We start from the raw sequence: 22,252 nt of genomic DNA, 5'->3' as shown, positions 1-22,252 counted from the left end.
CGACTCGGAGTGCATGTGCTGTCGTGTGAGCGCTTTGTAGGTGAGAAAACGACTACCACCATGAGCGAGCTTTCCCACCGCGTGCTGGACTTCATCGACGACACGACCGACAGGCTCAACCGGGACCTGCGCTCGATGAAGAGCGAGATGATGGGCGGCTTCGTCTCCTCGCCGCCGCGCGACCTCGCCTCGCCCAAGTCGCGCACGCACTCGCGCGCGCCGACCCGCACAAGCACCACGAGCATCCCGCCCGCGCCACAGGAACGGGGGCCGGGCGTGCTCGCGCGCAGCACGCTCGCGCTCGAGTATGCCGCGCTGCGGCACGCGGGGCACTGCCCGCTCGGGATGTATGTCGCGCCCTGCGCGGAGGGCCTCGACGTGTGGGACGCGGTCTTCTTTGTGCACCAAGGTGCGTGTCCTCCTCTCTCGTCCTCCCTTCCGACCGTGGACGCTGACAGCGCCCCGGCGCAGCCAGGCTACTACACAGACTCGGTCCTCAAGTTCCGTGTCGTCTTCCCGCCCGACTACCCCGAACACGCGCCGGCGGTGCAGTTCCTCACAGACGTCTTCCACCCGCTCGTGTCCCAGCAGGACGGCACGTTCAGTCTCGCGCCACACTTTGCGCCGTGGAGGTGCGTGCACACTTATTCGAGAGAGAGTGGGGCACGGCGTGCTGAGCGACGGCCTTTTTTTGGCAGGCCGAAGGAGCACCATGTGTTTGACGTCCTCCATTGGGTGAAGGCGGCGTTCAAGAAGCACGCGCTCGACGACATACAGGAGGCGGACTGTCTGAACAAGGAGGCCTTCCGGTGAGCACCCCACACAACCTGTCCTTTCCCCCGCCCTCTGATCTCTGAACACATCCTCCTCCGCAGACTGTGCGTCCGCCCTTGCCCACCGTCTCAAGCGCGAAAACCCAGAAGCTGACTTTTTTGTTTTGTTTTGTTGCGATATTGAAGGTACCACGACACGACATCGTCCTTCGCCGCACTCGCGACGCAGTCATCCATGCTCTCGCAGTCCGCGTCCGCGCTCTTCGACAGGGACCACCCGTCGATGGCGGGCAAGGGCACGCACGAACTGCTCTTCAAGGAGCTCCGGCCCGAGCAGCTCGCTGCGCTCCGCGCCAAGCTCGGCCTCAAGGAGTGGGAAGACCCGCGCCCCGCGCCGACCCATGTCTGACCTGCACGACTCGAGGTGGTGAATGCGATCTATAGGATATCTTGGAGTAGGATACAGATTATACCATGTAAGTACAGACTACTTGGGCTTATGTTACGCATTCCGGTGGGTTCTACTGTTTATCTGTCCGGTTGTCCGAGCGCGACTGTGCGTGCTTCGTCTCTAGGTCATGAGTGCCTATGATACTTGGGAGTTTGTGGTGTAGCCCGTCCGACGCGGGACAAGCTACATAGTGATGTGCGATCTGGGCTAGGAAAGTGGATTAGGAAAGTGAGCTAGGAAAGTGGGTTGGGTTATGGTCCGTGGAGGAGTAGGGGACAGGATGGAAAGCATGAGGAGTTAGTCCCTGAATTCGTCCGCAGAACTCTCGGTGGGGCTTGCCGTCAAGGGGACGATAGCCTCGTACGGAGACTCCTTGTCGGTATCATCGTCCTGCGGCGTTCAGTCAGCCATCACGCCGACGCGATTCTAAGCATGAAGCTTGCGTACCTCCATGGCCCGCCCAAAGTGCTTCGAGAGCTTCTCGATGACGAGGCTGTACGGCAGGTGCTGCGTCAGCTTCCGTCGAGGCTGGACGTTCAGCGAATGCCGAGCGTCAAGCGCCGAGTCGAGGACGTTGGACGAGTGCGCGCCCTCGCTGATCGACAGCCGGATGGAGTATTCCTTGTCTGACTTGCCACGGCCATGGTTACGCTCATACAGCTCGAAGGTGATGTGTGACTGGAGGAGAGAGGGCGTTTGCTCAGTCAGTAGGCGCAGAGAATCGTAGATCACTAAGCACGCCAAAAACGTGCCACTCACGCAATAGTCCAGCTCGGGTATCCGCCTGTTCACGATGGGCACGCCCGAGAGGAGGACGAGGTTGACGAGCGTGTGGATGTGGCTCTCCTTCGTGAAGTAGAGTGTGAGCGAACTCTCCTCGTTGTTGCGCGCGCGCTCGAGGTCGCCGACGACGTTCCGGAGGAGCGGGAGCGACGTCAGCACGCCGATCTCCTCCTTCTCCTCGGGCTCGATGCCGTACTCCTGCGGCGCGACGAGGTCGAAGAGCGCCTTGGCGCGCGCGTAGAGCTCGTGCAGCCGGCGGTCCTGCGGCTGCTGCCCACCGTCGGGCGGCGCGTCGCCGGTCTCGTTGAAGATCGCGAAGAGGAAGGTGCGGTGGTGCAGCGCGCAGTACTTGATCGTGTCGTACAGCTCCGAGACGCGCGAGGGGTCGAACTTCTCCTGCTTCACGTCGCAAAAGTCCTCGAAGAGCTTCTCCCACCGCTCCCGGAACAGCCAGGGCTCGTCCCCGCAGCACCAGCGCTCCTGGATCTTGTCGACGTCCATGCGCTCCCAGTTGCGGTGCATGATCTCGCGGAAGGAGGAGAGCAGCTCGATCACTTCCTGCGAAGGGGGAAGGGGAGGGGGTGTCCCGCATTAGCGGTCGCTTGCCAGACACAAGACGATGCCGCACACACCTTCACGACCTCCACCGGCTCCTTCTTCATGCTCTTCGGCCACGTGAGCTCGGGACGCTTCTCGGGCTCACCTGGCCGAAGCAGGATCTTCAACCGTTTCTTGACGTCGTCCATGAGATCCTTGGCAGCATTGGAGTCGTCCAGCAGGTCCTTGCGGACGATAAGCTTCGGGACACGGCCACCACTGCCGGAGGCGGCCGAGGAGTCGCGCTTCTGCGACTGCCCCTGCGGCCCGGCGGGGCTCGAGACATCGACGGCGGAGCGCGTGGGCGTCGAAGCGACGCTGTAGCTGCTGTCCCGGCCCGTGTCAGAGAGCGCGGCGGCGAAGATCTCGGCGGAGGCGACGACGCGGCGCTCGGAGGAGGTGTAGATCTAGCAGGGCCACGGCGTTGAGATGGTTTGGAGAGCAGGCGCAAGAGGGGGCACACCTTGACGTTCTTCAGGACCTCCTTGTCTAGCAGATCGGTGATGTTAGCGCGAGGGCCATTGGGCAGAGAGACAGACGCACTCATGATGGAAATGTCCTTCTTCATGTTCTCACCAAGGTCCCGCGACTGGTACCTGGCAGAATGGGTGAACTAGAAAAGGCCCGTGAGCGCGTCTCCCCTCTCACACAGAGCCCGTCTCACCTCGCCGCCCCACTTGAAGACGAGCGTGAGCTTCGTCAGGTTCCTCATCTGCCCCGGCTGCTTCTTCGAGTACACAGGTTTGAGCTGCGCCTTGGTGCCGGGGAGGTCGATCTTGCTGAAGAGCGCGTTGTTGAGCTGCGTGAGCTTCGCGAGGTCGTCGCCGCTCGCGCCGAGGCCCTTGGCCTCCTCGACCGCGGTCGCGATGAGGCTCAGCTGCGCGCGCTCGCGGAGGATGATCTCCTCCTTCTCGCCGTTGAGCAGGCGCACGAACGGCGCCGTCCAGCGTTCGCCGATCGGGAAGTTGAACTTGAGCTTCTGCTTCGGCGTGCGGTCTGCGTGGCGGAAAACGGTCACGTTCGCCTTGAGCAGCCACGTCGTCGTCGCCTCCGTGGGCGGTGCCTCGGCTGCGCTGCTGCCCAGCGGCCGCTCTGGGGAGGACGCGACCTGGAGACAGAGGTTCGCGAGGATCTCGGCGGCCTTGTCTGCGAAGCAGGGGAAAGGATTAGCAGCGGATGGTGGGAGGACAGGAGTGGTTGATACATGCCATAGTACGACTCGTTCCCTTTCACGAAGCTCCACCCGTTGACGTCGATGACTTGACTCCGCTTGCCACTATCGCAGCGCAGCATGTCGTAACCGCAGACCCTCTGTCCGAAACCTTGGCTAATCTTTGCCGCCCAGGATCGCTCCTCGTCGGTCAGGCGCGTAATGAACCTGGGGCAATTTATGGGAGCCGGGTCCGTGATGAGCAGAGTAGATAAGCACGCCGACGGTCAGTAGGACATAACGGGGGTAGATAGCGGGGTGCGCTAACCTTATTTCCTTGCCTTCCGTGTTTCGTCTGACAACGCCATCAACCACAGGGGACTTGCGTGTCTCCGCGTGTGTGTAGTCTTTCCCAACGGTATAGACTTTGATGTCCTCCGAGTTGTCGACATCGACGAATTCTTCGTAAATGTAGGACCCGTCGGTACGAGGAGACGTGAGGTTAGGGTCAATCTCGCTGGATTTGTTGCCGACCTGAAGTGAGATCGGTTGGCAGGTGAGCATTAACGGACGTCATCAGGTGAGGGAGAAATAAACGTGCCTTTCGGAACAGGCGACGGCCATGCCCTCCGGGAAAGTAAATGTACACGCTGTGGTCCTCGCCGCTGACAGGCTTTTCGACGAACGGCTTGCGCATCACCTGGCCGTCAACGATGATGGCATCGCCGTCCTCACTCATGGTCACCTCAGGTGTCACCCGGAAGCCTCCAAGTGAGATGCCGAGGCGTCTTTTCATGAACACGCGGAGCTCCTCGTCGACTTTGGGCCCGCCATCACGGGATACTTCCAAGCGGCGTGGCGTGGGTATGCCTAGGTGGTCTAGCACCGAGCCGACGAGCCTGCGGTCCCAAAGGAGTGCCTGAGGCGACAGGTCGTTGATGCAAAACGGCAGGCGGAGCTTGACGTAAGATATTGCCTTGTCCAACGGAAAGTCGGTGGAGAAGAAGGAGATGAGGACATCGCAGCGGGGCCAGCTCTCGACATCTGTGGAGAACATGTGCAAATTTGAGCACTGTCCGATGACAATGCGCGCTTTAGTCGTGACGGCATACCTTCGTCGAGTATAACCTTGTCTCCAAAGATTCGGATGTCTATCGCACCCTTGGCTCTGTCAACTAGACGGGTAAGTATCTCGCGCATAGCTTTTGAGCGAGCCTTGACGTCCATGGCACATATTCCGAGGACGATCGGTGGACGGGGAGGGTCTGTGGCGGTGGACAGATCCGAGTGGGAGCCATTGGGCGAAGGCGTCTGAGACCGGGTGGTGGCTCTTGAGTCAGACCGGGGGGAAATGGGCGAGGGGTCAGGGGACCTGAAGAAGGACATGCGCGAGCGAGAGAGCCTCTCTGAGTGAGCCGAATTAGGGCTGCTGGACGAGCCTTCGTGGTGGTGGCTGTCGTGACGGCCCTTGGAATGGAATGGGCTGGAAAAGTGGAACATGGTGAGCGGGAGAGGACGGAAGAAAAATGGAGAAAATAATCTGCTTTTTCCCTCCTGCGAGGGAAGGTGCACCTTTTGCCTGCAGGAGCTGGTCGTGTGCCGGTTAATTCGCGAACGGCAGGGCTCCTGAGGGACCCCGGGAGTGGGTGCCGAGGTGGCATCAGTCGCGGCTCGGCATCTAAGATCTCAGTAAGCATTTTCGTTTAACGCTTAGTAAGCACGAGCCATTTGTGCGCGAGTGAGATCACGATCGGCTGATTGGACGCCGGGGAGTGCGCGATTTGTTGGACAAACTTCGCTTTGCCTTGAAAAGCGGAGGAGAAGATGACGGCAATGGACAGACATCGGGCTTACCGCTACCCCTCCTCGCGCTTGCATTTCCCCTTCCAGCCGCTCACTCTAGCCGACACAGCATGCCCGAGCCTTTATATGCCAGGAGGCCCTCTGCCAGGCCTCTACCCACACTCCAGGCCCCAAGGTCCATCTTCACCATGGCCTCAGGCAGCGACGACGTCCTCACCACTCTGCTCGTCTCCAACCTCCACTGCAGCAGGTACGTCCCCCGATCTCCGCCAATTAGTGCCTCTCTGACCATCGTCTTACGCGTCCTAGCTGTGTTCGCACCATCCAGGATGCCTTCGCCTCCCTCTCGCCACCTCCAACAGCAGTCGACGTCTCCATCGTCACTCAGACCGTGACCGTTCGCCACTCCCAGCAGCTTGTGCCCGGCGCCATCAGGGCCGCTCTCGATGACGCCGGCTTCGACATTGTCGCGACTCCAGACGCGATCGAGCCGCCGCATTCCTTCGTCGCCAGTGTCCCACGGCTCCCGCCGACACTCTCCCGCAGACGCCTCAAGCACATCGAACAGTGTCCTCAATGCCAGCAAGAGCAGGCGCATGGTGGATCGTATGACCCACGGGACAAGTTCGGCGAGCAGACTCTAATTTCAGATTCCCCGGAATCAACAAAGGCGACCGCAGATTCTCCTCACGTCTCTAACGAGAAAAAGCTCTACTCGTCTACCCCCACGACTCCTATCGCGTCCACCCCTCCTGGACCCTACCATGTGACGTTGTCCGTTGGAGGCATGACTTGTGCCTCTTGCTCTAACACCCTCACTCGCATCGTTTCAGAGCTTCCAGGAGTCTCCGACGTCGTGGTCAACCTCTTGGGTAATTCTGCCACCGCGACCATCGACACCCAAAACCTTGCCCAGAGTATTGCCAAGGCCGTCGAAGATGCCGGGTTTGATGCCGACGTGATCAGCGTCGAGCCCGTAAAATCGGCAATGCCTGCACCTCGCCAGCCTTCCAATGAGGAATCCAAGGGTCCATTCCTGCTGACGCTCTCTGTGGGTGGCATGACGTGCGCGTCGTGCGCCAACACGATTACAAGCATGACCTCGGACATTCCTGGAGTATCTGATGTCGTTGTCGACGTCCTTGGAAACGCTGCTACTGTCGTTATGGCTACTAGGGAGCTTGCAGCGCAGGTTGTCGAAGCCATTGAGGATGCCGGCTATGAGGCCGACATTGTCAGCCTAGCGCCGGTCCACACAGAGCCAGACCATGTCGTTGGCCCGCGGATAGTCTCGCTGCGCGTGGAAGGCTTATTCTGCAGGTACCGTATTTGGTTCATCGAGCCCCTGAGCCATAGCTAACATCTATCACAGCCACTGCCCCGCTAAAGTCGAGGCATTGCTTCGCCCTCTAGAAGACAAGATCACGATCGAAAAACCAATTACATCTTACACTGATCCAATTATGCGCATCACGTATACGCCGTCCCCGCCAGACTTTACAATCAGAACGATTCTAGACGCCATTAACTCCCCCACTGCGGCATCATCGCGTCCCTTCACTGCTTCCGTATACCACCCACCGACGCTCGAAGAGCGTGCACGCCGCTTGCAAACGCGAGAACAGCGCGCTTTACTCTGGCGCCTGTTCTTCTCGGTCATTGTTGCAATCCCGACCTTTATCATCGGCGTCGTCTACATGAGCCTCGTGCCCCACACCAATGCCACGCGCCAGTGGTGGATGCGCCCCATTTGGGCTGGCAACGCCGCGCGCATCCAATGGGCCCTGTTCTTCCTCGCGACGCCTGTCATGTTCTATAGCGCGGGCACGTTCCATCGGCGCACCATCAAAGAGATCTATTCGCTCTGGCGCAAGGGCAGCCGCATGCCGGTCTGGAAGCGGTTCGTGCGGTTCGGCAGCATGAACATGCTTGTGTCCAGCGGCGTATCCGTGGCGTACTTCGCGTCGATTGCGCTGCTCGCGCTGTCCGCGACGCAGCAGCGCTCACCCACGGGCGACGGCGACTCGACTACATGGTTCGATTCGGTAGTGCTGCTCACCATGTTCCTTCTTGCCGGTGAGTGGCCTCGCGGTCTCGACGCGCCATTTCATTCCACTAACAATTTTTTATCAGGCCGCTACCTAGAAGCATACAGCAAAGGCCACACCGCCGACGCGATTACAGCGCTGGGAAAGCTCCGCCCCACCTCTGCGCTTCTCTTGTCGTCCGCGCCACGCAAAGTGACGTTCTCCACGCCCAACCTTACGCTCACCGACTCGGACGATCCCGAGAAAGGCGTGGCGGACGATTCGGACGTTGTCGAGAAGCCGCTCGGCCGCTCCTCGGTCGTGCGTGTGCCTGCTGACCTTCTCGAGGTCGGCGATGTCGTGCGCGTGCAGCATGGCGCGAGTCCGCCGGCGGACGGCACGCTCGTCAACGTCGGGGCCGAACACGCCTCATTTGATGAGAGCTCGCTTACGGGCGAGAGCCGCTTAGTCAAGAAGCTGGCCGGAGATAGCGTGTTCGTCGGCACCATCAATCGGGGTGCCATCGTTGACATCAGGGTCGACGCGATCGGAGGCGAAACTATGTACGTTGAGGCATTTGTTTTTTTTGAGTCGCGGGCACGTGCTGATTTGCCAATACAGGCTGGACCAAGTCGTCAAAGTCGTCAGGGAGGGCCAGACCAAGAGGGCCCCTATCGAGCGCGTCGCGGACCTCTTGACGGGCTACTTCGTGCCTGTGGTCACTCTGATTGCCATCTTGACTTGGGTGGTCTGGCTCGCCCTCGGCACCAGCGGTGCGCTGCCGCGCGACTACCTGGACATTCAGGTCGGAGGTTGGAGTGCGTGATCCATGAACTCTTAAACTTTCCGAGTGGATACTCATCTCAGGTTGCACACAGCTGTTTGGTCTCTGGAGTTCGCGATATCGGTCTTCGTCGTCGCCTGCCCTTGCGGCATCGGCCTCGCCGCGCCGACCGCGCTCCTCGTCGGCTCGGGGCTCGCGGCCAAGTTCGGCATCCTCGTCCGCGGCGGCGGCGAGGCCTTCCAGGAGGCCGCGCAGCTCGACCTCATCGTCTTCGACAAGACCGGCACGCTCACCGAGGGCGGCGACCCGCGCGTCGTCGACGCGGACCTGCCCGCCGCGTCCGGCTGGGAGCCCGCGGTCGTGCACGGCGTCGCGGCCGAGCTCGAGTCCGCGAGCACGCACCCGCTCGCGAGTGCGATCCGTGCATACTGCGACGGTGCGCGCGGGACCCCGCAGAGTGCGGTGAGCGTCGCCGAGACCGCGGGGCGCGGCCTCAGCGCGCGCTTCGACGCGCTCGCCGCCGAGGCCGTCATCGGGAACGAGGCGTGGATGGCGGAGCACGGCGTCGCGGTCGACGGCCGCGTGGACGCGCGCCTCGGCGCGTGGAAGGCCGAGGGCAACAGCGTCGTGCTCCTCGCGCTGCGCCGGCTCGGAAAGGCCGAGGAGGGCGGCGAGGGGTTCGTGCTGTGCGCGGCGTACGCCGTCGCAGACCCCCTGCGCACGGAGGCACCCGCCGTCGTAGCGCTCCTCCAGGAGCAGGGGCTCGCCACGTGGATGATCTCGGGCGACAACCCGGTCACGGCGAAGGCGGTCGCGAAGAAGGTGGGCATCCCTGAGACGAACGTCATCGCGGGGGTGCTCCCGCATGAGAAGGTGCGTCTCTCGGTCGTGTGTTGTTGGTTACGATGAGTGGGGTGTCTGACGCCGTTTCGTACAGGCGATGAAGATCCAGTGGCTGCAACAGGTCGGCATGAAGCGTGCGCCGCGCGGCTGGCATCGCTGGATAGGCGGGCGCAGGCTCAACAAGCGGTGCATCGTGGCGATGGTAGGAGACGGCATCAACGACGCTCCCGTGAGTCCACGACCCTTCCGATATAGAATTGCCAGGGCTGATGCAGTAATATTAGGCTTTGAGCGCTGCCGACGTTGGCATCGCAATCGGCTCAGGGAGTAAGTTTCTGGTCCTTCCATCGTGGCCGGTGACCCTTGCTGACGCGACCCACTCTGCAGGCGACGTCGCGATTTCAAGTGCCTCGTTCATCCTCGTGTCCTCTGAGCTGCGCAGCTTGCTGACGCTCATCGACCTCTCGCGCACAGTCTTCCAGCGCGTCAAGTTCAACTTCGTGCGTTCCTCTTCTCTCGTCTCTAACGCGTAGGATCCCAGATGCTCAACATGTACACCTTATACAGCTGTGGGCGAGCATTTACAACCTCGTCTCGCTGCCGATCGCGGCTGGCATCATTTACCCTATCCACGGCCACCCGCGCCTGCCACCGGTACGTACTATCTGTTCATAACTGTCTCATATCCACGGTGCTTACGCTTTTTTGTTCGCCAGGTGTGGGCTTCGTTGTCCATGGCCCTGTCGTCCGTGTCTGTTGTTTGCAGCTCGCTGCTCCTGAAGCTTTACAAGGAGCCGTCCATTTCTCGCGCATGATAGCGCCGTGACCCAGTACCACTCTGCACTATACCCTACAGCTGTTGTAAGACCCGATACCATAGTCTTGTGTAGTATTTTTGGTTTCTGTTGTAATAGTAATTCGTGTACCCCACCGCTACAGTTCCGTCTTCAGCGCTCCCAGTGAGAACCTCGTCCATCTGGCGCTATCTGAGTCGACCTGAGTCGACCTGTAGTTGGTCGGCAGCGTGAGATCGACCTGGATGGTGGAGTGTTGTAGTAAGGGACCTAAGGTCTATCCAATCCATCAGAATGTGTCCGCACAAACATGGGTTGACCGCGGGTAGATCTGGACAGTACCGGGCAGGTTTGTGCAATTCCATGAGCTGCACCCTCAATTCTTTGTGCCTAATTCGAGTAAAATTGATATTATATTTTGTGCCACTCATATATGCTCGGTACAATCCAGATCTATCGTACTCTACACCCACCGATCCTCCCGTGCTCTGGCGGCCGAGCGTCAGAAGCAAGGCGTCCGTGACCTCCCCGCCGACCATCGCGCGATACCAGCATTCAGCATGTCCCGAGCACATATACGTGATGAACAGAAACAGACATGTCTGTTGGTTGCTGTTGTGAGCACGACGCAGCTGTGAAAAGGGCAAGTGTAGACGCACCTTGAGCCCGCCCCCAACATTTGCGGCAGTGTATCGACTGGCTTGACTGCCCCTGCGATGTTGAGTACAACACAGCGCCGAGAGGCATGAGTTGATGTCAACAAAGACTTTCGGTGTTGGTATATGCGCATATACTCACCTGCTTGCCGGATTGAATAGCGGGACGGGGACTACAGGGATGCGGGACACGACGGGTGGCATGGTGGGGGCAGCAGAAAGAGAGCGGCGCGGCGCTGTCGCCAGAGGTGTGCCCTTATATAAGTGGGATAGGGCATTTCCGCTTCGATTTGGCAGCATCGGTCGGTGGTGTCGGGACATTGAAGTCATTAGTTCACTCGGATTTGGATTTGGAAGAGTCGGTGGCATTTGAACACGTTGGAGAGGCATTAATGGACGCGTCAAAGTGCACGGTGACATTGATGCGCCACTGTGTGCCGCCAACTCAATGGAGACGCAACCGATGGGCGCGGACGTCAGAGCTTCTCCGGCGTCTGCTGATTTCTCTGAGGTCGCTGAGGGTAGATTAGTTGATTTTCGATAGACTCGGGCAGTCCTCGGTCGCTTCAGGCGGACGGGGTTTTCACTGGGAGCTTCAGCGTTGGCAAATGCTGTGGCCATATATTATATAGAGGTATTACCGAGCGCTTAGTAGTCTGGCGTTCTGAGCCCCAATTGCGGCGAAAATTCCAGGATGCGTCCTGAAGCTGATCACTCCCGGCAAGACTGCATTAGATTGTCCGCTGGACCTTGACTCCCATCATATCGATATCAGCGTTGAGTATGGCGGCCTCGCAGGACGCAGAACTCTTCTTGGACTACCTCGTCGATCGCCTGGCCAGGCTGGAAGCCGGTTTATCCGGCGCACTTTACGATGGGCCTTCGAACGCGAAGACAGAGCGCATCCTGCGCTCGCTGGAAGGTCTTGAGCGCAAGCTGACCATGGAGAAAGCTCCTGGGCCTTCAAAGGCTTCGTTGCAAAGCGACGGGACCTCTGGATTGGGGCGTTGCAGGCCGATAGGTGGCTCAAGTGCCTCGTTATCAAGCGTGAAAAGCTCAATCTTCTATGCCGATCTAGATGAACCGGCCGCTGCTGTTGATGCCGGCTATGTTGGCTTCGCTCCAGAGGTCTCATCGGAAGCACCAGTTGTTGTTCCTGGTCCTCTGCACCTTGCTAGATTCGAATCGGCAATGGAGCCCAGGGAAGAGCTTCGGCTGCTGAAAGCTGTCGTGTCGGACGTGTGCAGGGTGTGCAATGCCGTAGCGCAGGGCGATCTGTCACGCAGAATCACTCTCCCAGTTGTGGAAGTTGTCATGGTGCAACTGATGAATGTGGTCAACGATATGGTAGCAATAATTTGGCCTGATATTTACTCTAACGATGCTGAAATGGCGGTGCGCAGGCCGAGAAACTGGACTCAGTGGTGCACGAGGTCGTGCATGTCATCAAAGAGGTCAATCACGGGAAGCTTGGCATACAGGCTCGTGTCAAGGATGCCCAAGGCTCCTGGAAAGAACTGACGGACAGCGTGAACGTGATGACTGCCAGTGTAAAGTATTTCATCGCCGCAGGTCGAGCACTGACTGACCGCGAGCTGCCCAGTTGACCGTGCAAGTGCGCGCCATCGCAGCTGCTACGGTGCGTGAATCTGCAGACATGGTGTCGATATCCGTTAACGGATACTCCTCCAGAGTGCTACCGCTCGAGGTCAGCCGGGGCCGAGACAGAGGATAACGGGCGTTGCTGCGGCAGGAGAGATGCAAGACTTGCTCGACAGCGTCGACAACGCCATTGTTGGGCTGCCCCAGTGATCTTTCTCCACAAAAACAATACATGTGTCGCACACCGGAGTTGGTGTGGACGGCCGCATCGGCGAACAGAGCGAACCTGAGGACACGCAAGGAATCAGGAAAGAAAAGGCATGATTTCCAATTCCACTCAGCGCGTATGCTGTGTCTCTCGTTTTTACCTCAGCGAGGTCCCAAGGGGACTGAGAACGCCTCCAGCGAGTGTTTACGAATATCACTGACGATAACTGTATACCTAAGACAAACACGTAAATGTGATCGGGCGTAACGCGCTCAGCGAATTGACATACAGTATACGAGTACTGGTGGTAGCGCCCTTCACGTGGCTCACAGCTTTGTCACACCGAAGTTGTGATCCTCGTGGGCTCAGTCTAAGTTGTGCTTTGATGTGTATCTGAGTGAGCGAGAATGTTGTGAATTGGGTGCGAGAATATTGTTTGCCCTATTTTAAGACAGACATACACGTAACTCAGCTCCAAACGCATTCTCCTCGGGATACGTCAAAATTGCGAAACCACTAGCTTAAGAGAGCCGGAGAAGGTGCTCGGCACCTCATGTCCGCCTGCATGGACCAACGCGGTCGGGTCATCAGAGTCGTCCCGCTCCTCGTCCTCCATGTTATCAAAAGTCTCGCCCATGTTGCTCATCCCATCACGGAGCGCTTGGAATAACATGGGGCTCGCGCGAGAGGAGCCATTCGTTTGCCATTGGGAGTTTTCTTTGTCCTTGTTGCATTGTCGCAAATTGAGAATAAGGCGGCAGATGGCAACGGAAGGCTGTAATAATCGCAGTCAGTGATAGAATAGAGATACGAGCCCCACAAACAAGTTTACCAAGACCTGGGCCAGCGGTTGGACGTACGGAGCATCTGACTGAGGAAGAGCGTAAACAATAATTTAGATAGAGACTAGAAAAACTACTTACTCTTGGTACAAATAAGAACAGCTGCGACAAATCTAGCGCCATAATCGCACTGCACGGTACTTGATTGTGAGAGGCGAAAGGATTGAATGGCTAGCAACCTACATACACCATGTACAGCGTTCCTGATGTACGTATGTGACATGTTAGGACAGGTTGGGGGTAAAGCGGCCGGGCTTACCATCTCGCAGGAATAGCGTCACGATGGAGGTCGGTAGACCCAAGTTTCGGGATTCGGCCCATTGTCGAAACATCATTCTCCATGTCACCACTAACCAGAGGATCTTCGCGGCTACAAAGCAGGTACTACCTGTCCACGAAACTTAGGGATGTTGGAATTCACTGGAGCAGATAGCATGCCTGGAACCTACCTCTACAAGAGCATGATCAGTCCAAGATATCGATGAGCAGAGACTCCCCGACCTACATTTCGACAAATCGCTGGCTCAACATACTGACCTGGCTGCACTGATAAACGGGCTCCCCTATGTAATCATATCTGGATCGTACGGCCATGACCTGCGAGCAAGCTGACATGGCCACTAAGTACTAGCATTGAATATTGAGCGCACCAAGCTAAAGACCGGAGGCACCGCTTCCAACATGAACATCAGAGCAGATAGATGATATCTCGCCTTCGAAATAGCGTGAAGACCGAGAGCTCCGAACACTGTAACAAGTGGGGAATTTACGAGCGACTTATGAGAAGAAGACATGGAGGTGAACTTACATGCAAGAGCCAGGGCCACAATCACCCAGGCAGCTTGGTTCAAAATGATGGTAAATCTGCAACTGTGGTTCCCTCCCAGCGTCAGATAACAGGTCGTGGAATGTCGAAAGTACTGACGCCTAAAATGATTGGCTGGTGAGGGAAGTTGGCCAGAATTGGGAAATCACGCACTGTAGGACCACTAAGCCAGGAAAACAACATTTGTAAAACGAGCGTCCACCGCAGGATGACCAGAATAGATGATATAGTCGTCCACTTCCTACACCAGACGGCAACAATCTCTCTGTCGAGGTTCATGATGAACTCGTAGGCCATTATGGCTATTCTGGTCAGGAATCTCTGCGTAGGAAATGACCGCAAGCTCACTTGTCGCTGCGCAGTCTACGTAACCGAGGGAGTGACTTGTAGAATAACTAGTCAGCATCAGAGTCTAAGCACATGCGTATACACACCTACGCTTTGAGGACGACTTGTTGATATGCGGCGTCAGCCGCACTTGAAGACATTATGACGTAAATACAGCCGTTTTTCTCCAGAAAACTGTACTCTCGCCTGGGCGGTCGGCCAGCTTATGGTATACACCACCATACCAGCATCGGTCTTTATATTCATCGTCCGTGACCTTCTAGTGGCTATGTTGCTGTCAGATTGACTACTAGTATAATGCATGAGAAGCGAACATCTAATTCACCTATTTCCATCTTTCCAGCACCCTCCGTTGGCAATTTCGTGGCACAGCAGATCTGACGAATGATGCCGAATTTCGCTGAGCTGAACACTCTCGAAGCCTGTATCCGCACGAGTGCGGTCGAAAGTAAGTTAAGGGAAATGAGTTAGACACGGAGGCACTAACCTGTTGAATTGAGCAGCTAGGAGCATTATGTTGGGACCTGGCAAACGTGAAGCAGCGAAGGTAGGATAGAAGGTGGCAATAACGACAACCATGCTAGTCAGTTCAAGTCAAACGCTCGCGCGATGTTAGTAAACTCGAACGCCATATTGCTCCCCTAGGTAGGCATCCTGTTAGCACTCCCAGGGACAGGCGGCCAGAGGAAGACAAAGACAAAGGACATGACACATTGCTGCTGTATGAACAAGCTCGCATGCTTGCACAGATCATGTCCGTTCCCTGCTTACGCAAATTGATGCGCTCAATTCGAATGCAGGTTCGGAAATTCGACCCTGTGGTGGCTATAGGGAACTGTCATGTCAAGGAAAAAATCGGCAAATCGCGCATTTGGGTGCCCAATAACAGAAAGCCAAACCCGGTCAAGTCCTGTTGCGAGTAAGTACTTAGTAAGGCGGTACTTTCGTAGTTAGAAAATCAAGAGTTCAACTACACCGCACGCAAATAGTGCTCAGTTTATGCAGATAGGACGGTTGATGAGGGCAAATGATGAAGACAGCTGGCTGACTTTCGAGCGTAACAGGCGCCTGTCTGTTCCGCAGCATTGGAAGAGAAGCGCCAGACCCTTTTCACCAGGTGATCCGCCCACAATTCCAGGCTTCCAATCTTCCAGAGCGCAAATGAGAGTCGCTTGAGGAGCAGATATCCCAACTTCATTGAATACAGTACTTACCCGGAGTAACCACCTCCGAGTGAACATGATCGGCCGTCTCTGACGAGCACTGCTCGGCGGCAGAAATGTGCGGCGGACAGCGGAGATGGTGAGGGGCCGTCGACGTTCCTGAAAATGGCGAGGTTGTTGTTCTGCTTTGATGCCTACGTGAGCGAGAGTATTGAGAATGGGACATGAGAGTGTCTACCCCACGTCGTAATCTCACGCGTGTTCCAATAGGCAGCCGAATCTCGAGTGTACACTCAGCATATAATGTCATTGCGATGTATAGCCACTAGCTAGGGGAACCAAACAGGGCTTAGGCTGGCGCCCTCTCACCGCTTGCATGAGCTTGCGAGGCCGGGATATCAATCTTGTTCCATTCTTCGTCCTTGTAAACCGTCGGACCCCACGAAATCAAGGGGTACGCCTATATCGCCCATTCGATCCGGGACGTCTCGGAATATGACTGACGCCACGCCAGACGAAAGATTTGTGCGCCAGTGGGGGTTTTCTTTCTTTTCGTCAAATTGTCGTAGGTTAAGAACGAGGCGGCAGACAGTAATTGCAGGCTGTGATGACCACGGTTAATGCTAGGGGAGAGATTTGAGCCCCGTGGACATGCTTACCAGGACTTGGATCAGTGGCTGGGCGTACGTGGCGTCTGACTATAAAAGCGTCAACGGCATGTTGAGTAGATACTCAGAGGGGGACCTACTAGTACTTTGGGAGCAAGCAAGAGCAGTTGGGTCAGATCCAGTGCAAATATTGTGCTGTAAGACATTTGATAGTGAGAGATGGAGCCGTCAAGGACTTGACGGTTTGCGCACATGAAACACAGCGTTACTAGCATACATATGCAACAGGTTAGGACAAATTTGAAGCAAAAATAGACCAGCCCACCATCTCGCAGAAGCAGTGCCGCGATAGAAGTCCGCAGGCGTAACTTCCGGGATTCGACCCACTGTCGAAAATTTGTTCTCCACAGCGCCAGCAGCACAATAATGTGCCCAGCTAGGGTGCAGATGGAAATGGTCCATGATACTTGGTATGTTAGATAATTCTGAAGCAGAAACCATATCTAAGGCATACCTCTACAAGGGTATATTCAGGTCAAAATATTGGCATGTAGGAACCAGTGGACTTACATGTTGATTGATCGAGAGCTGACTGGCATGTTCTGGACACATTGATAGAATGGCGCTCCTACATAAGTATACGTTGATCGCGCGATGATGGCCTACAGAAAAGCTGAATGATGTCGTCTCCAGCATTCGAAGATCGAACGCACAACATTGAAGACCGGAGATATTGTCGGCAGTATGAAGGTCAAAATAGATAAACTGCGCTTTCCATTTGAACTAGCGTGCACACCGAGAGCTGCGAACACTGTTGCAGGCGATGAACTCACGAATGGCGGATGAGTCGAAGTTATGAAGAAGGCTTACGTGCGAAAGCAAGGCATATACCCACGAAGGCAGCTTGGTCTGACATGATGATACGTTTGCAGCTGTAGTCCCCCGTGAGTGGTAGTAGACGGGAGGTTGCACGATACTGAGGGTACGAACTCCTAGGTCGACTAGTCAGCGAAGTAAATCGGTAAAATTCCGAGGGGTTACACACTGAAATACCGGCGAGCCAACAGAACAACACTTGTAAGATAGGTGTCCACCGAAGCACGACCAAGAGTGAGGAGACGATGGTCCATTTCCTACACCAAACGACGGCGATCTCTCTATCGAGATTCGTGATGAACTCGTAGGCCACAATTGCTACTCCGGTTAGGGGGGCTTCGTAGGGTGGAAGGTAGCAAGCTCACTTGTCACCGCGCAGCCCACGTAGCTCAAGGTATACCTTTAAAATATCTAGTCAGCTCCGCAATATGAAAAGAGGTGTATATACTCACATTTCGTACACGGCTTGCCCATGCGCAGCGTCTGTTGAATTTGAGGACATTGTGGAGGATGTATATGGGGCCGAAGACGTCTCCTCCTCTGTAGAATGCACTCTTGCCTGGACAGTCGACCAGGTGTATAAATCACTGGACGCACATTGACGTCCACATTCAATGTCGGCAACCTACCAGCATCATAATGCCTCGGATTGGTCTAGATTGGGCAGATCAGTTTCCAAATTTCCACCATTCCCGGACGGCGTGGCGTGGTCGGCGTACTCGGCGTACTCGGCGTACTCGGTGCATACCGCACCCTACCAACACAGCGAAGCGCCTGGGCCGTGTTTACGCGAGCGTGATCAAAAGTCAGTACGGGGCATGGGTCAGAGGAGTGGGTGCCAACTCATCTATCGAAGACGAAGTGAGTAGCGCCATGCGGAAAGCCTCTAACCGGGGAATCCCCATATATGCAGATGAGGGCGAACAGCTGCCACCAGGATGGTGAAGATTTGAGTGTTACTACTGACGAGACGCTCATGTATACGGGCACTCGCGACTCCATAAAGTTGTGCCACTCCATAGGGTAGGTATGATGTCGGCGCCCAAGAGAAAGCCTGTATGCCACAACCCAAACATACAAGACAAGGCACAGTACGTCTCGAGGACGTCAGTTTCCCTGCTTACGTAGATCGGTGGAGCTTGGCTCGAGCGCAGGTTCAAAGGTTTGTTGCAGTGATAAGGAGCTCTGTTAACCAAAGATATTAGCAAAGCACAGAGCTTGAGCTTGAGTAGCAAATGAGACTCACAAGAGCAGAAGGTCGAGCCAATAACAGTACTGCGGGAAGCTTTGTTTATCGGATTCGTACAATCCAGTATTGGCCCAAAATTATTTTCGCAACTCTCTCCTTCTTTTCGCTGCCTCGTGAATAGCATTCTGGCAGGCTGCCGCGACGCCTGACATGGCAGTGGAGCCGGAGGTGCCACAGCCTGTACCGCAATGGGATTGAACGCCGGACTAGGGTGGGGCCGGTATGCCCTATGGTGGACCTTCTTCGAATGCATAGATAAAGCGCGTCCTGCGCTCGCTGGAAGGTCTTGAACGCAAATTTATGAAAGGGGCGACGGGAAAGACTATTGCCCCCCCCCCCCTCAACTTGAAGCCTCGTTGCAAAGCGACGTGGCTTCCGTATCCACGGCGCAGACCTGTAGGTGGTTGTGCTTCTTTGCCAAGCGTGGCAAGCTCGAGCTGTGCGCCGGTCGAGCCGAATCAGCCGCCTTCCGCTGGTTCCGCTTCAGAAAAGCACTTTCATTATTCCGCTTAGCCCTCCTACTGACTTTGGATCGGCCATAGACCCAACGCAGGAGCGGCGACCCCCGAAAGCCGGCGTGTCGGACGTCTGCAGGGTGCGCTATGCTGTCTCGTGGGGCGATCTGTCTCAATGAGGCACTGTTCCGGCTGTGCAGATTGTCACGGCCAACGATATGGTAGCATTGACCTTGCCTAATTCCCGCTCCGGCGTGGCGGCTCGTGTCAAGGATACCTGTGGTGTGCGGAAAGAGCTGACAGACGGCGTGAACGTGATGGCCACCAATGTAAAGTGTACCCATCGCCACAGATCAAGCTCAAGCTTTGACCGATCGCAAGCGACTCAGCTGACCGCCATGCAATTCAAGTTGCGTATCATCGCAACTGCTACGATACGTTGATTCGCAGGCGTACTGATAATATTCAACTGACGGGTATTTCGCCAGGACGCTGTCCCTTGAGGTCAGCTCAGACAAAGAGCCACGGGCGTCGCCACGGCAGGAGAGATGCAAGAACTGGTTGACAACGTTATGTAATCGCACAAGTGAAGGGCTGTCATATTCCAGTTTGCCACAACGACAAAACGCGCCACGTGCGTGGTTGACATCGGACTTCGCCACGCCCACATTAAATAGGCCTTGCATGCAGGAATTGTGCTAAAGGAGACATCGTACGTCCCGATCGTCTGGCTGACTGCTCGGGGTACAACCCTTCTCACAAAGATAATGCATGTGTGAACAGCAAAATTTTCAGGATGGGAACGGTTGCGGAGCAAGTTTACGATGAAAGTACTCATGGTAACCATCTCACCGTAGTCGGCCGCATCTAAGGAGCACTGCTCCGCGACAGGTGACAGACGGACGGAGGACCTGTCGTCATGCTTTTTTGCATGTCTGAACGCTGAGAGCATCGAAATTTGGATGCAAAAGAGCCTTCTCTACACTACAGTATCATCTGCGGCAAGCCTAATTCCGGGACGAACAAACAAACGACTAAGTTCTGATGACGCACTCCTCGGGAGATAGATGATTGCGACGTGTAGCCATTGACCAGGAGAGCCGGACAAGGTTCAGACTGCCGCCTCGTCTCCACCTGCACGGACCAGCAAGGCTGGGACACAAGTCTCATCCCGTTCCTCGTACCCAAGATTTGACCCCAGGCAGTCGAGAGGCTCGCCTAAGTTGTCCATATTGTCTGGGAACGCTCGGAATACCAAGGACGCGAGGCACGAGGAGACATCTGTACGCCAGTGAGAATTTTCATGGGTTTTACCGAACTGGTGCAAGCTGAAAATGAGGCGGCAGACAACCACGGAAGGCTACAGTGACCACAGTCAATACTAGCTGAGGAATGTGGACTTCATTAATGCTCTTACCAGAACCTGTAGCAACGGTTGGACATACCAACCGTGGATCTGAATAATAGTATTAACGGAGTGTTAAACAGTGATCCAGAATGAAACTCACTTTCGGGTTGAATATGATCAGCTGCGTCAGGTTCAGTGCGGCGATGGTGCTGTAAACGAGGGTAGTCGCTATGAAATAGGGAAGGGTGGAAGAAGTAAGGGCTTACGCACGCGAAGCACAACGTTCCTGGCAAACACATCTCGCATGTCAGGAGAGGTTCGAGGCAAAAGGGACCGAACTCACCATCTCGCAGAAACCGTGTCGTAATGGAAGTCAACAAACGTATCTGCCGGAATTCAATCTACTGTAGACGAATGGTTTTCCATGTCACAAATAACCAGAGGATGTTTCCAGCTGTGTAGCAAGCACTACCGGCCCATAAAGCTTGGAATGTCAAAATTCATGAAGCAGAAGGCATATTTAAAACATACCACTATGAGGACACGCTCAGACCGGAGTGTTGGCGGATAGACACTAGTAGACTCGCATATTTAAAAATTGCTGGCTTAATGTAAATGTCTGGGTACACGTGTAGAAGGGTGCTCCTGTGTAGGTATACCTTGCTCGCACGATGCAGATCTACGAGCAAGTTGAATGACACGAGCCCCACTTGACAAAACTTGGATATTGCACATACCGTATTAAAGACCCAGGGTGCCGCTACCAGTAGAAAGGTCGGCACAGATAAATAATACTTCATAAACGGCCGATGTGAAGCTGTGGAAACAAACTTACATGCAACAGTAACGGATACAATCACAGAAGCGACCTGGCTCATGATCATGGTAAATTTGCAGCTGTATTCCTGTGTCATTATCTAGGCTGGAAACTGTAGAATGCTGAAAGAACTAACGCCTATTGTGACCGTTTATTGAGATAAATTGAGGGAGATAAAGAGGGTCACGTACTGAGGGGTTATTGAGCCAAGAGAATAACATTTCCAAAACGAGCATCCACCGGAGGACAACTAGGGTTAAAGAGATCGCTGTCCACTTCCTAGTACTCCAAACGGCGGTAGCCTCTCTGTCGAGATTCATGATGAGCTCATACGCCACGATTCCTATTCCAGTCAGGTGCTCTTCGTATGCAGGAGGAGGCACCAAACTCACCTGTCGCCGCGCCGGTAATGTAGTTACTGGTGTACCTTGTGACGTATTCAATCGATTGTGCAGCATCTGAATGGGTGTGTGCACCTACATTTGATACGGGGCCTGCAGATATGTGGTATCTGCCTGACTCGAGGACATTATGACGGACGTATGTGTGACCGTAAACGTCTCCGCGGTATGTGCTCTTGCCGGGGCAGTTGGCCAGGTGGTGTAGACCACCAGATCTACATAAGGCTTTATATCCATCGTCGGCGGCCTAATGATCACTATGGCGCCTAAAGTTAACCTGAGACGAACAGATCAGCTTCCACTTTTCCACTATTCTCGCTGATGATTCCATGACACACCGGATTCGACACACACCGACCTTTGTGGATATCCATTTGCGCGAGCGCAGTCAGGACTGAATCCCGGAGCATGAGCCAGAAAAGCGGGTGCCAATCTCACCTATCGAAAACGGGCCAGGAGCACCATGATAGCCGCTAACCGGAGGACCTCCAGATGGGCGGGAACAGAGGGAAGTGGCGGCGATGCTTATGCAGGTGGTGCATGAGCTAGAAAAGTGAGTGCCAATCTCACCTATCGAAAACAGGGTCGGGAGCACTATAACGAGAGCCGGGGGCCTTACGGATGGGTGGGACGGAAGAGGGCAACGCTCATGCGGATAATAAGCTTAGGCTAAGTCGAATACTCGCGAGTCGCGACTCTGCCATGAGATGGACATGGCATAGTACCACAGGTGTGCCAGTTTCCCTGCTTACGTAGATCGGGCGGAGCTCGGCCGCAGCGCAAGGGTTCAATACAGTGGCAGGAGGCTCTGCTAGCACTATGGGCATCGCCCAGAGTTCAGGACGCTT

General features: G+C 55.7%; 6 protein-coding genes across 6 annotated transcripts; 2 read left to right on the top strand and 4 right to left on the bottom strand.

The window, feature by feature from the left end:
- Positions 1-50: 50 nt before the first annotated feature.
- Positions 51-4,889, bottom strand: PHACADRAFT_249460 (uncharacterized protein). Its single transcript, XM_007391697.1, has 15 exons — positions 4,867-4,889; positions 4,356-4,798; positions 4,083-4,288; positions 3,813-3,982; positions 3,269-3,750; positions 3,148-3,217; positions 3,068-3,093; positions 2,640-3,011; positions 1,984-2,565; positions 1,672-1,902; positions 960-1,614; positions 927-929; positions 699-809; positions 476-632; positions 51-409 (listed from the first exon to the last, which is right to left on the bottom strand). Exons 2-11 carry the CDS (start codon positions 4,491-4,493, stop codon positions 1,522-1,524), a joined length of 2,370 nt encoding a protein of 789 aa, XP_007391759.1. The 5' UTR covers positions 4,494-4,798; positions 4,867-4,889; the 3' UTR covers positions 51-409; positions 476-632; positions 699-809; positions 927-929; positions 960-1,521.
- Positions 4,890-7,107: 2,218 nt separating this feature from the next.
- PHACADRAFT_249459 (uncharacterized protein) lies at positions 7,108-10,140 on the top strand. Its single transcript, XM_007391696.1, has 9 exons — positions 7,108-7,633; positions 7,691-8,147; positions 8,206-8,402; positions 8,463-9,241; positions 9,306-9,440; positions 9,496-9,538; positions 9,599-9,711; positions 9,779-9,865; positions 9,928-10,140. The coding sequence occupies exons 1-9, from the start codon at positions 7,255-7,257 to the stop codon at positions 10,024-10,026; spliced, it is 2,289 nt and encodes a 762-aa protein (XP_007391758.1). The 5' UTR covers positions 7,108-7,254; the 3' UTR covers positions 10,027-10,140.
- A 1,254-nt stretch (positions 10,141-11,394) lies between these two features.
- PHACADRAFT_249456 (uncharacterized protein) lies at positions 11,395-12,663 on the top strand. The gene is made up of 5 exons (XM_007391695.1): positions 11,395-11,682; positions 11,740-12,008; positions 12,065-12,211; positions 12,265-12,300; positions 12,354-12,663. Exons 2-5 carry the CDS (start codon positions 11,853-11,855, stop codon positions 12,471-12,473), a joined length of 459 nt encoding a protein of 152 aa, XP_007391757.1. The 5' UTR covers positions 11,395-11,682; positions 11,740-11,852; the 3' UTR covers positions 12,474-12,663.
- Positions 12,664-12,970: 307 nt separating this feature from the next.
- PHACADRAFT_191503 (uncharacterized protein) lies at positions 12,971-13,645 on the bottom strand (the record flags this gene model as incomplete). Its single annotated transcript, XM_007391694.1, has 5 exons — positions 12,971-13,246; positions 13,304-13,342; positions 13,395-13,443; positions 13,501-13,516; positions 13,573-13,645. The coding sequence occupies 5 exons, from the start codon at positions 13,643-13,645 to the stop codon at positions 12,971-12,973; spliced, it is 453 nt and encodes a 150-aa protein (XP_007391756.1).
- A 166-nt stretch (positions 13,646-13,811) lies between these two features.
- On the bottom strand, positions 13,812-14,534 carry PHACADRAFT_249454 (uncharacterized protein). The gene has a single exon (XM_007391693.1). The coding sequence runs from the start codon at positions 14,434-14,436 to the stop codon at positions 14,203-14,205; it is 234 nt and encodes a 77-aa protein (XP_007391755.1). The 5' UTR covers positions 14,437-14,534; the 3' UTR covers positions 13,812-14,202.
- A 5,208-nt stretch (positions 14,535-19,742) lies between these two features.
- PHACADRAFT_181177 (uncharacterized protein) lies at positions 19,743-20,492 on the bottom strand (the record flags this gene model as incomplete). The annotated part of the gene is made up of 5 exons (XM_007391692.1): positions 19,743-20,198; positions 20,256-20,261; positions 20,284-20,294; positions 20,347-20,395; positions 20,457-20,492. The coding sequence occupies 5 exons, from the start codon at positions 20,490-20,492 to the stop codon at positions 19,950-19,952; spliced, it is 351 nt and encodes a 116-aa protein (XP_007391754.1). The 3' UTR covers positions 19,743-19,949.
- Between the last annotated feature and the right edge of the window lie 1,760 nt (positions 20,493-22,252).

The sequence above is a fragment of the Phanerochaete carnosa genome, assembly GCF_000300595.1.
Source record: "Phanerochaete carnosa HHB-10118-sp unplaced genomic scaffold PHACAscaffold_2, whole genome shotgun sequence".
NCBI lineage: Eukaryota > Fungi > Basidiomycota > Agaricomycetes > Polyporales > Phanerochaetaceae > Phanerochaete > Phanerochaete carnosa.
This window is presented reverse-complemented; position numbering and strand designations above follow the sequence as displayed.

Bases quoted from the DNA above. Each gene is read 5' to 3' on its own strand.
- PHACADRAFT_249460 (XM_007391697.1), bottom strand. From the start codon at position 4,493: ATGAGTGAGGACGGCGATGCCATCATCGTTGACGGCCAGGTGATGCGC. The intron at 3,983-4,082 runs GTTAGCGCACCC...AAATTGCCCCAG, and splicing joins ACGGAAGGCAAGGAAATAAG to GTTCATTACGCGCCTGACCG. The intron at 3,094-3,147 runs GTGCGTCTGTCT...CCGATCTGCTAG, and splicing joins GAAGGACATTTCCATCATGA to ACAAGGAGGTCCTGAAGAAC.
- PHACADRAFT_249459 (XM_007391696.1), top strand. From the start codon at position 7,255: ATGAGCCTCGTGCCCCACACCAATGCCACGCGCCAGTGGTGGATGCGC. The intron at 7,634-7,690 runs GTGAGTGGCCTC...ATTTTTTATCAG, and splicing joins CACCATGTTCCTTCTTGCCG to GCCGCTACCTAGAAGCATAC. The intron at 8,403-8,462 runs GTGCGTGATCCA...GGTTGCACACAG, and splicing joins CATTCAGGTCGGAGGTTGGA to CTGTTTGGTCTCTGGAGTTC.
- PHACADRAFT_249456 (XM_007391695.1), top strand. From the start codon at position 11,853: ATGGAGCCCAGGGAAGAGCTTCGGCTGCTGAAAGCTGTCGTGTCGGAC. The intron at 12,009-12,064 runs GTAGCAATAATT...GGCGGTGCGCAG, and splicing joins TGAATGTGGTCAACGATATG to GCCGAGAAACTGGACTCAGT. The intron at 12,301-12,353 runs GTGCGTGAATCT...ATACTCCTCCAG, and splicing joins GCGCCATCGCAGCTGCTACG to AGTGCTACCGCTCGAGGTCA.
- PHACADRAFT_249454 (XM_007391693.1), bottom strand. From the start codon at position 14,436: ATGGCCTACGAGTTCATCATGAACCTCGACAGAGAGATTGTTGCCGTC.